At 47.0% G+C, this 17,731-nt stretch overlaps 1 protein-coding gene across 1 annotated transcript in view; it reads right to left on the bottom strand.

Moving 5' to 3' along the window:
• Nucleotides 1-15,784: 15,784 nt before the first annotated feature.
• Galnt15 (polypeptide N-acetylgalactosaminyltransferase 15) overlaps nucleotides 15,785-17,731 on the bottom strand; it is a 32,608-nt gene continuing 30,661 nt past the window's right edge. Inside the window, exon 10 of the mRNA XM_032918987.1 lies at nucleotides 15,785-16,145. Coding sequence (XP_032774878.1) covers nucleotides 15,999-16,145 — 147 coding nt within the window. The 3' untranslated portion in view covers nucleotides 15,785-15,998. The remainder of the gene's footprint in view (nucleotides 16,146-17,731) is intronic.

The raw sequence follows: 17,731 nt of genomic DNA, 5'->3' as shown, positions 1-17,731 counted from the left end.
GTGGGGACAGTAGAGGCTACCTCCTGCCCTGACCCTTCGCTAGAACCCCCTTTCTCTGTTCCCTGTCTGCAAGGAGGTGAACAGCCCCTCCATCGCACACTCTGTTGTGTGGATGTTCTGCCCAAGCACGCAGGGCAGAACTCTCCAAAACCAGGAGCCAAAATAAACCCCAAAATAAACCCCCACTTCCTTGTCAGGGGTTTGGCCACAGCGATCAAAGCAGCAATGAAATCTGACACCTGAGCAAGAAGACCTTTCCCAGGAGCTCCTCCCACTTCTAGTTCTCCAGACAATGGAAAGACTTCACTGGTGAGGTTAGGGTGAAACCAGCCCTATGGTGGACCGGGTGCCGTGTGGCAGGATTTCAGAGGCACCTGGACAGCTGTACCCTGCTTCTAGTGGAGAAGTGTGGCCCCCAGTAGGAGAACGGCTGCTAGGGCATCGGCTTGTGAAGCTGGGGGAGAGACACAACCAAGGAGGGCTGCGCTGATCTGTAGTTGAGGTTGGGTTTGCCCTGACAGCAGTCTGGGGTGAGGTCTTGGAAGCCGGTGGTTTGAGGGCAGGAGATGAGCTTCAGTAGCAGGAGTGTGGGAGTGGAGAAGTGATCAGGGCCAGAGAAGAAGCCATATCATTAAGGTTTGCTATCCAGCTCTGCTGTGCTATCCTGGAAAGTACACAGAATGCATCCAGAATCACCTTAGCTGAGAGAGAGAGACTGGGTGTCTGCTGAAAGCCTGTGTGTTGAAGGCTTGCTCCCCAAGGCAGTAGTAACCAGAGGTGGGACTTTTAGGAGGAGTTCTGGCTTCATCAACAGATTAATCCGTTCATGGCTTCATACTGTCAGGACCGGCTGGGAGGCGCTGGGAACTCAGGAGGCACGAGCTAGTTGAAGGGGACTGGTCCTGGAGTTACAGCCTTGGATTTATTTCTTGTCCTGGGCCCCTCCCCTCTGCTTCCTGGCCAGCATATGGTGAGCAGCCTTGTTCCCCTGTGTCCTTCTACCATGCTGTTCTGTCCCACCACAGGACCGAAACAACAGAGCCAGTCTACCACAGACTGAATCTCTGAAACCAAGTAAGTCCTTCTTCCTTTCAGTTGGCTTTCTCAAGTATTCTGCCACAGCAGTGAAGACCTCCAGAACACGGTTGCTGCACGAACTGCTCTGCCTTCCAAGAACACCCCCATGGCCGATCACAGGCGACCCCTGGCTCTGGCCTCGAGGAAATCTGACCCAGCGTGGAACTCAGCGGCCGTACTGCCAGCAGACGAAGCTCGGGAAGCGTGCTGCCCTCCGTGTCTGCTGTGCTTACTGAACTACAATCATACTATAAATGGCGTGGTCCCAGGGTGGACGGCGTGCCCCAGACCCGGGGAGATGTGCATCTCCCGTGCAGAATGGAGGCCTCTGTAGAAACCCAGTCTGCAGCGAGAGTGAAAGCTGAGCTTTCAGAGAGGTGTAGGGATCCTCGATAAACTTTGCGTGGTCTGCGTGCTGGTGGTGAAGCTGGGGTGAGCCTCAGGATCAACTGGAGGTACGGTAGAGTTAGAGGAAGTCTTTCCTCAGCTTCCTGTCGGTAGAGAGGTGGACACGCTCCTCTGCCACATACTCCTGCCACTTTGATGGTCTACTCCAGGACACAGGGTACAGGAGCCAACCTCCGCTGTGCACTTGTGCTCAATTCCTTCAGCCTCTGGCCTCCCAATGCCATTGGGAGGCCTGTTTTGTGCCCTAACTTGGCCTTCGAATCCATTAGTCATTGTGCTGGCTGGATAGCAATGCTGTCACAGAACCACTCTGCGTATTCTGGTTCTTTTTTTTTTTTTTTTTTTTCGGAGCTGGGGACCGAACCCAGGGGCCTTGTGCTTCCTAGGTAAGCGCTCTACCACTGAGCTAAATCCCCAGCCCCCACTCTGCGTATTCTGAATATGCAAAGTTGTCCTGGGAAAGGTGGCAGCCAGCAGCAGATTTTGTAACATTTCAGATTTATTTGTCACTCTCCTCCCCAGCAACCAGGCTCCGTTAGCTTGAGCAGGGTTCTTGTGGCCAGACTCGTTATCTGAGCTGTCACCATCAAACTCTGTCGCCTTCGCATGAATGACAGGAAGCGTAGGGCGAGCCACGTCAGTTCCCTTGTTACTGGCATCGCTCTGGAGTTCAACCATGAGTCACTGAAGGAGAGAGGCTGTCCAAATGGTTCAGCCAGGTTTTGAAAGAGCTTTTCTAGAGACAGAAGAGACTTTTGATCTGCCCCTACTCTCGTGCCCCCTGTGCTCCAGGAGTGGAGTGTTGCTTAGAGCCACCCGGCAGGGCTAACGTGCACGTCTGCCGCCTTAGCCAGGGTGCAGAGCCCGCCTCAGATAAACCCAGAGAAAGAAAAAGGCATCAGCCACTGGGCGTGGCTTTGAAACCCTGTCCTCTCTTAACACGACTGCATTGACATCCATCAAGGCTGTGCTGTGACTGACACAGAGGAGACCACAATGCCTAGTTTGCTTCCTGCTGCTTGGTTCCCACAGCAGTAGTAGCCAGAGTGGGACCTTTAGGAAGGGACTGGCTTCATCCATGGCTTCACAATGTCAGGACCTGCCGGAAGGTGCTGGGAACTTGCTTATACTAAACCGTATGGTCGTATTATAATGGGTCCCAGGGTGTGTGGTTTGCCCCAGACCCACAGGAGATGTGTATCTCCTGAGCACAGTAGCACGAGCTGGTTAAAGGGGATTGGCCCTGGAGTTACAGCCTTGGATTGATTTCTTGTCCTGGGCCCTGCCCCTCTGCTTCCTGGCCAGCATATGGTGAGCAGCCTTGTTCCCCTGTGTCCTTCTACCATGCGACTGTGCTTCACTTTAGGACTGAAACAACAGAGCCAGCCAACCATGGACTGCAATAAACTTTTCTTCCTTTCAGTTGACTCTCTCAGGTGAAAATCTCACTCTGTTTTTAACATTTATCTGCCTTACACTTACAGGTCAGTCCATCCGGAAGATATGTCAGGGCAGAAACTCAAGGCAGGAGATGGAAGTGGAAATATGGAGGAGCGCTGCCTACCTGTTCGCTCACTGACTCATGCTCAATAGCTTCCACCTGCCTAGGTGCGGTGCCACCCACAGTGGTCTGTGCCCTCCTGCATCAATCAAGATAATCTCTGGCAGACATGGCCACAGGCCAGTCTGATCTGTGCAATCTCACAGTTGAGGTCTCTTTTTCAAATTTAAGTTGTGTCAGGTTGACAAGAAAAACCAACCTGTATAACATTTAAGCAAAGACAAAAGCAAGAACATAGGCTAACTATAAGTAGTTTATTCTGCGGGCAAACAAAAATGGTGTTTCCTAATTAGTTGTGGGTCTAGCCCCACTCTACTCTCCCACAGCCTCCTAGACTAAGATAATTAAGATGATAATTATCTTAACAAAACTGTTCCGTTGCACAGCACGGAACTCAGAGCAAGACCATTCATCCTTACCCTTGCTATGATGCGAAGTCACCGAACACAAACGGTCTTCTGAGCACCCCCCTTGAAACCTTCCTATGAGATACTCACAGTACCCCATGGTGTGTGGTCGTCCTCATTCCAGCACGCACCAACAAGCCCAACTTGGATCGATAATCGGCTGTGTTCCTGGTGGTACTGGCCGGTGGATGTGTACCCCAGGGAAGGTGGTCAGGTATTGATTAACTAGACACAAGGAGGGACAGAAGCATTCCTTGGGTGCCCCTGTTGGTTGCTTCCTAACTGCAGGAGATCTTTCTGTCCTCGTTCCCCTGATTTCAGCCTCTGCTCTGAAGGACTCTTCCCCAGGGGCTTAGACTCATCTGACGTGAGGTCTAGGTAAGAACTGAGCCTCTCCTCTTCTCTACAAAGGAGCCTTCACAGAACCTTCTGGAGCCTGCCTTTCCTTGCAAGTGTAGACTGTGAGGCATACTGGCCTTCAGCCAAAAGGGCTAAGAGGTGGGTGGGCAGCGCTCTGACCTGCTTCTCATTGGTTGGTTAGTTCTGGCACATGGCCTGTGAAATCTTAGGGAATAGAGACTCAAGGTACAATGTTCACAACACCCTGGCATTGGCCTTTCTCACCCTCCTTGCCATCCCATTCTCTATATTCTCTTATTCTTGCTTCCTGAAATCGCCTTCCAAATAAACCACCTGGCCCCAGCCCCTTGTTCAGACTCTGTTATGGTTTGACTCTATCCCTTCCTCACTATGTGCCTGTAAATGTGGTGTCTCAGAGTTGACGTTGGACATCTTCCTCAATTGCCCTACTTAATTCTCAAGACAGGGTCTCTCATTGAACCTGGAGCTCAAAAATTCAGCAAGCCATAGGGATCCTCCTGTCTCCTCTCTCTCAGGGCTGGAATCACAGGCAGGGCGTACCATGCCTAGTTATTGTTTTCAATGTGGATGGTGGGGATCAAACTCAGGCCTTCGTGTTTGTGTGAGCAGTGCTTTATCAACTGAGTCATATCCTTATCCTCTGTAGGTTCTGTTCTTCGGTTACTCCAAGTGAAGACAGCTCCCCATCTGTCTTAGTTGGGTTTCTATTGCTGTCGAAGAGACACCGTGACAATGGCAGCTCTTTTAAGGGAAAACATTTAGTTTGGGGGTGACTTACAGGTTCAGAGGTTTCGTCTGTTATCTTCGTGGTGGGAAGCAGGGCAGTGTGCATGCAGACATGGTGCGGGAAGGGCAGAGAGTTGCACATCTCGATCTGCAGGTAGCTGAAGGAGATTGTGACGTGTTGGCCATTCTTGAGACCTCAAAGCCTGCCCCCAGTGACCTACTGCCATCAGCAAGGCTAGATCTACTCAACCAAGGCCATGCCTCCTTAGTCCACTTCCTGTGGACTAAGCAGCAACACACACGAGTCTACGGGGACCATTCCTATTCAAATCACCACTGCCTATCTTTACCTCCGTGTCCTTCCTACACAATCTTTGAGCTATAATGTTGACTGGAATTGTTTGTCCTCCAGCTCCAACCAAAAGTTCTCGAGCTCTTGGTCCTAGACATTGTTCAGGGCAGGCACAGGCTGCTCGGTCAGAGTGACTGAACTGTGGCAGGGATTTGTGATATAGACAGCGTGAGCTATGGGTGCTTCCATAAAGGTGACTTAAAGAAGGCTGCGTGCACTTGTTGCTCCTTGATAATGAGATCTTTTCCCCTTTCCCTTGAAGTGGGCTTGGCCTTTCATTGCCTTGGCAACAGAAGAAGATGGAAAACTACATCAGAGGATGGTGGCTTCCATTGGGGTCTTTAAGAGGATTGCTGTTTTCTCTAGATATGTCGAGCCACTGTGTTGAGAAACAGGGCTCCCTTGCTAGAGAGAAACAAGGAGAAACCCCGAGAAGATGGGAAAGAAAGGGCCCAGCTGCACCTAGAATTCCAGATACTTCTATCAGCAAATGCATCAAGAGTCTCATTCATTTGCCTTTGCAGACTAGATCGTCCAGGCAACACCAAGTGATACCAGTTGGTACTGCACGAATCAGAGTAATCAGCCCAAACCCAGCCACTCTGGGAGCCATGATAAGGAAGCAGTTATTTTAAGGGAGCTTGTCACACAGCAATAGGTAATTCCCACGCTAAAGTGAAAGGACATGAGATTTGGAATTGTTCAGCCACACGAAGAGAATCTAAATACCCCTGGAAAGTGATCGAGACAAAGCTTTTAAAATTTGATCTCTGGTGTCTGAACCCATTCCTGTAACTTTTTTCCTTTCCATTCTACTTCATTCTAGATACAAAAGAAAGTGACACACCCTCCTCCAACAAGGCCACTCCTTCTAATCCTTCCCAAACAGTTCCACCAACTGAAGACCAAGCATTCAAATATATCAACTTCTGGGAGCCATTCTCATTCAAACCACCACAAAGAAGGATAGAGAAGATGGTGACGGGCGAAGGACATTGTGGGCACAGGACACGGAACAGCTAAACAGACAAGAGAAGTATGTGAAAATGAGAGCAAGCTCTAGTTCAGAATGATGCCCTGAGTGTTGAGAGGAGAGTGGAGTTTTAGGTGGTCATATGGTTTGAATGTGAAGTGTCTATCTTAACTGCATATGTTTGATACTTGATTCCTAACAGGGTCTTTTTTTAGGAGGCTGTAAGTCCTAGAAAGAAGCATGCCTCTGAAAGTGTGTCCTTGGGTGCTATGTGTTGCTGTGGTCCCCTCCTGTACCCCTTTTCTGACTCCTGCTTGCCTTGAGGCAAACAGCTGTCCCCTGCCACATGTCTCTGCCATTGGAGCCTTCTGCATGAGAACACAGAGTCAAACAAGCATGGGCTAAGCTCTCAAATAAATCCATTCTCCTCTAGCTTGTTCCTGTTGGGTGTTTCACAACAAAAAGTAGCTAGCACAGAAAGGAAGGGTGTGTAGGCAAGCAGGTTCAGTGACCCACCCTGCTCTGACTGTGGTGGGTAGTCATTAAAGAGGGTTCAGGGAGAAAGACTTTAACAGTCCACAGGGGTCCCAGCAAGAGTGGCAGTGCTTCAGCGTGTGAATCAAGGGCAAGGCCTGTACTGAACGTGAGAGTAACAAGCACACGGGTAGACGGTTACATCACAAAGATGTGCCAGCATGGTCCATGCGGTGCCTGGGAGCAACCAGGACGCGGGTAGATGGTTACTTCACAAAGATGTGCTTTAAGGGTTCCCATACCTACCAGACATCCTCTCAGGACAACGTTAGAAACATCATCGCTGTTTTCAAGTCTAGAGATATTTGCATCTCACTTGGCAAACGCACGAATATTCTCACTTAGTTGCTTTCTTGGAATTGTTTTTGAAGTAGCCCTTCGCCCCCAGAAACCAGAGAATACACATTCAGTTCTCTTTCACTTTGCCCTGACAGAAAATGCACTGAAGATTGAGACTTCCAATTTTCTGATTTATGGGTGATTCGTCAGGTTTTCCAAGCCAATGACACAGGAAGTACAAGGGGCAAAGACCGAGGATCGCGGTTGGCGCCTAAGAGACACTCAAGTCGTCATTGCTATGTAATCTGGAAAGCCATCGCCAGAACTAGAGTTCACTCTGGAGAAGCACTACAACCAGGCTGCTGACATTAACTCTATCATCTAGAATCCTGACTTTGCGCTCTGCAGACCACCCATGGCACGGCTATTGAGACTGCAGGACAATGCACAACCCCTGGGACCGGACAGGTGTCGTGCGTTCTGCCATTTATGACAACACAGAAGGGGAGAATTAGAACTGAAGGTTTGGAAGATTTATCTTAGGTAACCTGTCTTATGGGGGAAGCCTGAGAAAATCCAGAGGTCCCTGGACATGACCTGGAACAGCCCTCTTCCTGTTATACGCGAACAGGGCCTAGCGGTCTGTCCTTCTTATTTTAAGGAAGATCCTCAAGTGAATTCTTCAGTCATTTGCTCTAGGTACATATCGTGAAAGAAGAAAACCATCAAAATTCACAGTGAAACTCCCTCACTTTTATATATATATATTTTTTTAATTTTTAATTGTATGTACAGGTGAGTGCATATGCCCTCAGAGGCCAGAAGAGAGCATTGGGTCCCTTGGAGTTCGTTACAACTGTTTGATATGGGTGCTGGGAGCCAAACTTGGGTCTTCTGTGAGAGCAGCAAGTACTCTTAACCCCTGAACCATAATTCCACCCCTCCCCTATTTTGTAAACCCTGATTGCTTGCTTTTATGTTTCTTCTAGGACTCGTATAGAAACAGGGATAGAGTTTGCTTGATTTTCATGCTTGGGTTATGTCCTAATTATGGTTCTGCTTCTGTGAAGAGACACCACGACCTTGGCTACTCTTATAAAGGAAAGCACTAACTTGAGGCTTGCATTCATTTTCAGACATTCAGTCCATTATCATCATGCTGGGGAACATGGCAGCTTGCAGGGAGAATTCTACATCTGGATTTGCAGGCAGGGGGAAGAGCCTGCCACTGGTCCTGGCTTGAGCTTTTGAAACCTCAAAGCCCACTCTCAGCGACACATTTCCTCCAGTAAGGTCACACCTCTTAATCCTACTCAAGTAACGTTCCCTGATGACTAAACGTACTGATATATGGGCCTATGAGGGCCATTCTCATCCAAGCCACAATAAAGAGATAGATCCTCAAAGCAAAAGCCAACAGGGCTGGTGAATGGGAAGTTAGACGCATAGCTGTGTGTAGTGACTTGTGTCTATAACCCCAGCATTTGGGAAGGATCACTGCAAGCTCAAAGCCAGCCTAGGCTACATACTGAAATTTAGGCCAGCCTGAGCTACAGAGGGAGACCCTCAAAAAAAGGAAAAAAAAAAGATGAGCAAAACAAGCTTAAATCATAGGAATCTGTGATCCATTGTGCCAAGTATGGGGTTACTAAAGTTCAGATTGAGCATGGCTGGGCACTGGTGTTTCTTAAGTCCCAGTTGGTCATTTTGTTACTTGTGTCTAAAACAACATGGGACTTATTTTTTGCCCATTTCTATTTGGAGGGTATCTCTTTTTGCTTTATTTTCTTTGTGAATCCAAGGAGGGCAGTTAAGTGAGGAGTTTCGCAGTGAAGGTCTTGGAACCAGCTCCAGTACCTTCTAGTTGAATGGTCTTCAGAACATTTAACTCTAAAATAGAGAATGTGAAATGGGAGTAATAATAGAAACATATATATATATATATATATATATATATATATATATTGCTTAGCACACGCATAGCCTGAAGGGCTGTCATTATTAACTTTTTTTTTTTTTTTTTTTTTTTTTTTTTTTTTTTTTTTTTGAGCTGGGGACCGAACCCAGGGCCTTGCGCTTCCTAGGCAAGCCTACCACTGAGCTAAATCCAACCCCTTTTCTGATGACTGGTACGGATGTTTAGTCAGAAAAGTGAAGCCGCTCTGTGACTCAAACGTGATACCTTCATTTTTTTCCCTTGTGATTTTTTTCTTCAAAGTCTTGAAATGTCATTTTTTTCTCTTCCATGGCAGACTCTATGAAGTCTAGCAATCAATCCCTTTGGTGAATGCCAAAGTGGAACTAAGGAAATATAGTCTGTGTCTTTGTGAAAAGAAGCTTACTGCCTGCTCTGGAAGATGGTTTCTGTAAAAGTATCCTTTATTTGGCAGAGGTAATTGTTGTCTCAGAGACCTACTGCTGAATAAGCTCACCCTTTTTAACTCTTTCTGAACTCTGGCTGGCTGGTTCAACTCAGCTCTTTTGGTCAAAACTCTTCTCCAAGCTGACTGATTCAAACTGGCTTCTCTTGGCTTCTGGCTGAATTGCTCTGCTTGGTCTCAAACTAATTCTGGCAATTTGGTTTAATTTTCTGGCTCCTTCTCATTCTATGGCTCATTCTGTCTTCATCTGCAACCTGTGTAAAGCTGTCCCAGTAAAACTGCCTCCCCCTCTCTCTGCTTTCTTAAGTTGCCTCTCTTTCCTGTCTGTTCTTGAGAGAATTGGGCGTATACTATCTCTGACTCATTCTGTCAAATCTTTCTCTGATTTGTCACTTTGTCTGTCCAATTAGATGTCACTTTCTTTTTCTTTTTTTTTTTTTTTTTCTGGAGCTGGGGACCGAACCCAGGGCCTTGTACTTGCTAGGCAAGCGCTCTACCACTGAGCTAAATCCCCAACCCTTAGATGTCACTTTCAAACATGACTGCTTCCTTCTACAAACTAACTTTACCTTCATTGTTTGGTATTAAAGGGGTGTACTAAGGGCATGTCTGTATTCCAGCCAGAGGGATTAAAAGTTTCTATTTCCAGTTGGATCATACAGACCTAGAAGGTCTTTGGATGTGATCCCTTGCCAGAGCAGCCATGTTGCTGAATTAAAATTCCTCTACATGTTTCAATGTGAATCATTGAATAACAGGTACCAAGTGTCCAACTGCATCTGTAAGGCAACAGCTATTTAGGAAGCTATGTGTGGGGGTGACAGGGGATGACAGGAGAGTTATGGACACCTGACCAGCTATGAGGGTATTGTCTAACCCTATGAAGGGGTATCATTGTCAAGGGCACAGAGTCAGAACCATCACCAGGTAAACCAGCCCACCATTTAGAGCTGTGCTACGCCTTCCATGGAGGGTGGTCAAGGAAGGGTTCCCCCATTGAGTAGTAAGAATAGGGGCCTCCATTTGCCACAATGAGCGTCTGATGGGGGAAAACAAAATTCTCCAGCCTAAAGGTCTGACAGGTCCCACATGTGGCTTCCCTAGAGTCCTCAGATCTCTAACATCTATTGCATATGCATGTCAGTGGGAGGTCACAAGATGTCTGTCACATTGGCAAGGGTACATGAGCAGTGGAGATGGGGTTGGATTGCTTTGGAGCTGGCTGTGAGTTTGGGAAGAGGACAGTACCTTGGCAGCTGAAGAGGCATGCTGCGCTAGGATGTAGCAGGCAGCAGTTACTTCACGGTTGGCCATTAACCACGCTGTATAGTCTGGGGCTGGTGAGGTTTGCTTGGCCTTACGTGGTCCTGGCTTCAAGCCCTGCTGTTGAAGTCCCTTTTCTTGGCTGGGCTCTGACTCTCTGTTTTGAAGTCTGGCTCAATGGGATGCCAGGGTTTTTACAATGATGCACACGTAACAGTTTGTATTTGATCTCCTCAAGTCCTGAATGCAGAGGGATTGTGTGGGTGCGCAGGGCTGTGCATCCTGCCCTTTGTGGACGTCCTCACACAGTAAGAACTAAAGCATCAACCTGAACCTGTTAGTGCAGTTCAATCCCTTCGGCTGGGCTTGATGCTGGGTTAAGCTTTGCCTCTTAACAACACTTCCTTCCTTATTACTGCTGCTCCTTGATGCTTTGTTTTTGCTTATTTAGATACAGACGTTTGTCAGGGTTCTCTAGAGGATTAGAGTGAATGGGATGAGTATATTTTATGAAGGGGGTTTATCAGAGTGGCTTACCAGGTGTGGGCTGGGCAATGCAACCGTGGCTTCTGCAGCAGCAGCAGCAGCAGCAGCAGCAGCAGCAGCAGCAGCAGCAGCAGCAATGCACTCACCAGCAAGAAGTGAAAGTAAGCAGCTCTGCTTTTATTTTTTCCTATGAAAACTTTTGTATCTGGGCTGTGACAGATGTGCTAGCCACTCTGGTGGAGGGTCTTTCCCCACCCAGTTAATCTTTCCTGGAAATACCCTTGAAGATCTTCCAAGAGCATAGCTCTTAGTTAATTCCAGATCCAATCAAGTTGAAAAAAATCAAGATAAGCCCAGCAAGATGGCTAAGGTTTGTTATCAAGTCCAAGGAACTGAGTTCAATCCCTGGGACCCACATGGTGGTGGAAGAAGAGAATTGGCTCTCACAGGTTGTCCTCTGACCTACATACTTGTGCCACGGCCGACACATGTGTGACTGAGAGCTTGAGCACATACATACAGACAGACACACAGACAGACACACAGACAGACACACACAGTCACACACACAGACAGACACACAGACACACACACAGACAGGCAGGCGCTCTCTCTCTCTCTCTCTCTCTCTCTCTCTCTCTCTCTCTCTCCCTCTCTCTCCCTAAATAAATAAACATAATAATTTTAAAGGTTAACTATAGTGTTGTGGTTTGCCCTGGAGTTATCTGTATTTTGATGCTAATTCCACTGCCCCAAGGACAGCTGCTTAGTCTATACTCAGGAATCAGGTGATTTCACCAGAACCTTCTCCCCATTGAATTTGTAAAGTACAGGTGAGGGACAGGTACAGCATAGAAGGAGGCCTGTCATTGGAGGAGAAGGAAGGATGGGCGGGAGAGAAGTTTGAAGGAAGAGGAGGAGACTGGAACAGAGAGTGAGATGGAGAGAGGGGAGAAGCCATGGCAAGTGACGATAAGATTCCGCTCTGTGTATTTACAGGTTGTTATCAATGTCCCTAAGGGATGGTTGGTACCGGGCTTTGTATGTTTAAGTGGGCAATTATAGCTTATCAATTGGATCTAAGATTATTGTGTTGTGTGTTCTTTTAAGTGACAGTTTGAGTGTAGGAAAGTGTGCAGCGGCAGGAGACGCTGGGCCGCCGAGGAGTTGGGATGTGTTTCTGCCAAGATATCTAGCAGATATCTTGGGGCACCACAGTGCTGGACCAAGCGAGGTAAAAGACAACAATACTTTTTTATATTTTTTTATATTTACAACAACGCTACAGCAACAGGGCTCTGCTATGTAGCTCAGGCTTGACTGGAACTTTCGAACCTCCCTTCATCAGCCTCCAGAGTGCTGAAGCGACAGCGGGCAGGCACCACTCACCGTCCGCATTCGCTTTCTACTGCTGGAATGAACACCATGACCAAAAGCGACTTGGAGAGATTACAGTCCGTCCTGCGAGGAGGTCAGCGCAGGGACTGAAGCAGAGGCCAGGGAACAGTGCTGCTTACTGGCTTGCGCCCTGGCCTGCTCAGTTTTATTTATTATGTGTCCCAGACCACCCGCCCAGGATGGCACTGCCCACAGTGGGCTGGGCCCTTCCCATCCATCACCAACCAAGAAAACGCCTCTGTCTTGTTAGGAAAGCGTGTCCTTAACCTCTCTAACCAGAACCTGGAACTCTGCAAGCCTTGCTTCTAGAGAAAGAAAGCCAGGCATCAGAGTTTTGTTACTGGGATTTTTAAAAAAGATTTTATTTGCTCATTTCCAGAGTGTGTGTGTGTGTGTGTGTGTGTGTGTGTGTGAGACATGGTCTTGTGTATTCTAGGCTGCCTTCAAACTCTCGAGCCCAGGATGACTCAGAAATCCTCCTGCCTCCACTTTCCCAGTGTTATTCCTATATCTATATCTATATCTATATCTATATCTATATCTATATCTATATCTATATCTATATCCTATATATCTCGAATCGGTTAACATCTACTTCCAGCGAGAACCCTTTCCCGCTCATGGCTGGTGTTGTTATTGGTTTTGATTGTTTTATTAATGATGAGAACCATTTTGGTGTTTTTTTTCCTCCAAAAGGTCTCTTTTTTTTTTTTTTTTTTTTTTTTTCTTTTTTTTTTTTTTTCGAGCTGGGGACTGAACCCAGGGCCTTGTGCTTGCTAGGCAAGCGCTCTACCCAAGGTCTCTTTCTCTAATAATTTTGTTAAGGTGTATCACAGCATCTATGCATTTAAAGTTTGTAATCTGGTAGTATCTTATTCATCACTTTTCTCTCCTCCATCCCTTCCTCTTTCCCTCACCCCTTCCCTTCCTTCCTCCCTCCCTCTCCCCCTCCTGGTTTCAGTCTAGTCCAAGCTGCCTGAGAACAAGCCTCCTGCCTTAGACTCTCAAACACTGGATTGAAATCACCAGTCACCACACCCAGGAACAGTCATGGTTTCATCGGTAACATTTCTTGGTTTCTTTTCTTTTCTTTTCTTTTTTTTTTTAAACTATAGAATCCGGCTTCTTCTGCAGCGGGGTTAAATGCCCCAGTCCAGGAGATAGGCAACTACAGGGATTGAATAAGTCTGATCAGCTAGATATTTCTGCCAAGTTTTATTAAAACACAACCCTGGCCACTCGTTTACTTCCATCCATGGCCCTTTCTGCACAGCGGCAGCATCACAGTTCAGATGCTCATAGCATCCGAGTTCTGTGGAGGTTGGGACTCAGACTTTGCCACGGGTTTATGACATTGAGGCAGAAGAGGACCACATCGTGCCCCTTCTTGATTGACATCTGTTGTCACAACACAGAGTATGGACTATGTCTGCTAGGTGCTCAGTTCTCTCCATCCGCTCCAGCAGGATCCTTGATCATGGAGGTGGGCTTTGTGGGACAAATCACAAAAACAACTCCTGTTTGAAAGAGTCACAAAATTCAGACAGACAAGCAAAATCAAACTTGGGAACCAGATCCATTCGCTGCCAAGTTCCTCTCTTTCTAAACGGACCATTGATAAGAGTCCACTACACCAGTTACACTGTAAGGAGATTGCTTTTCAGAAGCGCCTGTGCTGTTTAAATTAAGGGTCTGTAAGAACCAGCCAGGGACTGAGTTGACGGCCATTTCTGTAATAAAATAATAAATCGCGGGGATGGTTAAGGACGCGAGAAACGTCACACTCTTGTTTTGTTAAAACAATTAAGCAATGAGCATGTGGGTCCTTTCCTTAATCACCAGAACACACGCGATAGCACTTAGCCTTTTACTTACTACATTAATTTATCCCAACAACTTCAGCTACTCACAATGCTAATATTAGAATTCATTTCAAAATAAAAGTCTTTAAAAATATTGTTCAACCATTATACCCTTTACAAGGTTGCCACTTGAAAACTTTTAGCTCCATCGTAGCCTCATCATGTTAGAAGTAATTTGTTTTAAATATAGACAGGTCTGAAGCAAGAAGATGGTGGCCAACTCTCGTCCCTACGTAGGGGCTGAATCTATCTAGAGCTATCCAGGACTCCTTTTAGTGATGGAGGGCTGTTTTATCATTATGTTCTCAGGTGGCTACCCAACCCCTGAAGTGCCAGCCCAATCAAGGAATGGTTTGAAAATTTCCAGAATTGTGGTGAATTTTCATCAAGATGGCCACACTGGATTTGTGGTCACGATATTAGATAGTATTACTCTAGAATGACTCTAAGGCTAGAGAAACAGTGGGCACTCACCTGGAAGTTGGAGATATTACTCAGGTATTTCAGAAGCCCACAGGCCTTCTCCAGTTCTTATTTGAAACAACTGTATTTGGAGACAGCCCAGAGGACAAGGACATCTTTAATGGGAAGTCTTTAAGCTTACCGTATAGAAAGCTAATTCCATTCAGAAAGAAATGGGAAGATTTTCTTTTTCCAACTGCATCCTAACTCAGCAACTCTTTTGGCTGAGCCTAGGTTCTTCTCTGGTTACGGTGGATTTCCTTCAACCATGTGAGCATTTAACTGGAAGCCACATTTAGGGGGTCTTGAACAATTGTAATGGGCTCATAGGTGGCCTGTCAAACCGCAGGGACATTTAATAGCCAGATCTAGTTTGCCTTGTAAAGAATTTGGGTTTCCCCCTTTCAAAAGTTGCTATTTCTCATCAAGCCCACGTGGCTCTCCTAAGCGGGCATTGATTCCCCTGTAATTCCTTCGTTCACGAGAGTGGTCAGAGGAGCTGACCCTTCCAACACTGGTGACCCAAGAAAGCACACACTGCAGGAAATCTGGTTGTGAGTTAGAGAAGAGCTAGAGCAGGAGAATGGAGGTAGAAAGTTCCAAGGGAACTGTCCTGAAGACGAAAACGTCTTAGCCAGGTCTGCTGACTCTTCACTGGGCGATGCTAAGCTGGACAATTGGACTGAATCTCTCTCCTGTCTTCTTCCCCACCCCATCCCCATTCCTCCCTGTACCCCTCTGCTTTTGAACTTGGGTTCAACAGATGAACATGAATGTATGCTAGTAAACCTGGTCAGAAGGTTGGGACTGCCAGGCCATTTGCACAGACCTCGTTCTAACTCTCACAACTGGCCACATACATTGTCTGAGTAAAGGCTACGTGAAATTTATCTACTGGGTTTCATGACTCCCGGAAGTGCTATCAGACAATGTCTAGGCTTCTTCCCACAGACAGGGATAAAAGTGAATGCTCAGCGTTCATGGTGGGCAGGGTGTGGGAAGGGAGAGGGGAAGATTCTGCACTCCTTCATGACGATCAGGTCCGGTGATGAAGACAATGAATCCATTGTTTTTCTTTCTAAAAAAATACAGTCAACATAGTCAGGTGGTGGTGGCTCTCTAAGTCCCAGCACTTGAGAGGCAGAAAGGCAGGTGGACTGCTATGAGTTTCAGGCCAGCCTGGTCTACAGAGTGAGTTTCAGGACAGCCAGGGCTACACAGAGAAACCCTGTCTTGTAAAACCGCACCAAACAACAAAAACCAGTCAACAATCAATGACGTAAGGTACCTGGAGAGATTTTCTATGTTTTCATTGTTGTTTGTTTGTTTGTTTTAGTGGAGTTTCTTCTCTTCTATTCCAGAAGCCCAGACACTAGGGGGCTGCCTCGGGACACACGAGAGCAGAGCAATGTGATGTCCAACATTCGTTTGCTGTCTGTCCAGTTTACTCATCGTTCATCCACAGGGTGGATCTGGTCGAATCGCCACAGCTGGCTGGTTTTACCATCGCATTGACGCAAGTACAGATCCTTACTGCTTGGCCGAACCCCGGCTTCCATGCATTTTCCAGATAGAACGTGGATGATCATCCCATCCTGAAAAGAGGAAGAGGGAGGCCAGTTCCCGACAGTCGTCAAAGAAGGACGTTTTAAAGATTTCTGCTGAGCATTAAAGGCTAACAGGTGTGCTGTGAACTAGCCTGGAGGGAATGGAAGGATTGTTAGTCGATAAAAATAAAAAAAGTTAATTAACCCTGACATTTAGACGTCACTCAAGCCTACGGAGTCATGAACTCAATTGCGTGTATTGCTGTTATATGATTGGGTCATTTCTTAGAAAGTTCTGGTCAGGATGACTCTGGTCGGGGCGGTTGTATTGTCAGAGCCACTGTTAGCCCTACATTCACGAGTCTGTTTTTAACAGGGGTTACTGTACTGCTTTCTGCAAAACCTGCAATTTCACACTGTGTCCACCATGTTGCAGAAGCGAGCAAGACAGAGGGTATCCTGAAGGTCTCCTCAGACTAGCCTTCCCCAAGAGACATACGAAAGGTATAACTCCACTCCAGCAGATTCAATATCGACCTTAACACTCCCCTTTCAAAAAAAAATTGATTTCTTTACCAAATTAAACAACTTTAGCCACAATGCTATAATTTTTTTCATTGTTGAGATAGTCCAACATACAGGCTGTTTAAAATACACAGCCTAGTTGTCTCTAGTATATTCCAGAATATTTCCATCACTGCCAAAAGACATCACAACATTAGCGGTCATTCGCCCTCCTGGTCTCCTTCAGGCCAGAGAATCAGCAGTCTCCTTTCTGTGGCCATGTGTAAGGGGAGGTTCTGATACTAAGGTCTAGTTCCCTAATTGGTTCTTGACTTGTCAATAAAGACCGGAGCCAATTGCTGGGCAGAAGGTACAGGTGGGACTTCCGGGTCCCAGGATGAAAAGGAGACACAGGGAAGGAGAGAGTCTTTTCTGCCATGCTTCAGAGGGAAAAAGACACAGCAATCATGTAAGGCCTCGCTCTGGTTCAGCTAGGACCTGTGGCCTCCGCTAGCAGCGGATGGCTAAGGATGTTGGCAGAAGCTAGCTGATACAAGCCACTAAGTTTAGGGCGGTGGGGTGGGGCGACGCCTTTCCAGTTATCTGCGCCCAGCAATTGTGCCTAGCAGGCAAGTTCTAAAGTAATAAAGCTCCAGGGTCTCAGGAGTGGGCTGGTAACTCAACCCCTCTGGGGCAAAGGCAGGTAGAAAAGGAAGCTGAGTTAGAGCTGTCAGTGGACGAACCTGGAGCTAAGCAAGGTGGAACAAAAGGCAGTTGGGAGCCACCAGGGTGAGGGCCGGGATCCCGGGCAAAGGTGGTAGTGTGTTTTTAAAACTACACACAGCAGATGGCGTACATGTGGTAGGCGAGAATCCACCATTCTTTTAGCGATCCTTGGATTGATCACACACAGTGATCCAGGTCTAGAAAGAGGCGAAAGTTGGTTTCTCGGTGAGAGGAGTGAGTCACGTGGTGGCTCTAGCTCGGGAACCTTAGAGACTCTGTGGTGTCTCAGCTATGGACATTAGGATCCCCTGTTGTGACGTGGAGGAAAACAGAGCAGTTGCGGCCTCCAACAAACAGATAAAGGAAAGAAGGGAGATTGAATGAAGAAATGGAAAGATTTAAAG

Source organism: Rattus rattus, chromosome 13, assembly GCF_011064425.1.
Source record: "Rattus rattus isolate New Zealand chromosome 13, Rrattus_CSIRO_v1, whole genome shotgun sequence".
Classification (NCBI taxonomy): Eukaryota; Metazoa; Chordata; class Mammalia; order Rodentia; family Muridae; genus Rattus; species Rattus rattus.
This window is presented reverse-complemented; position numbering and strand designations above follow the sequence as displayed.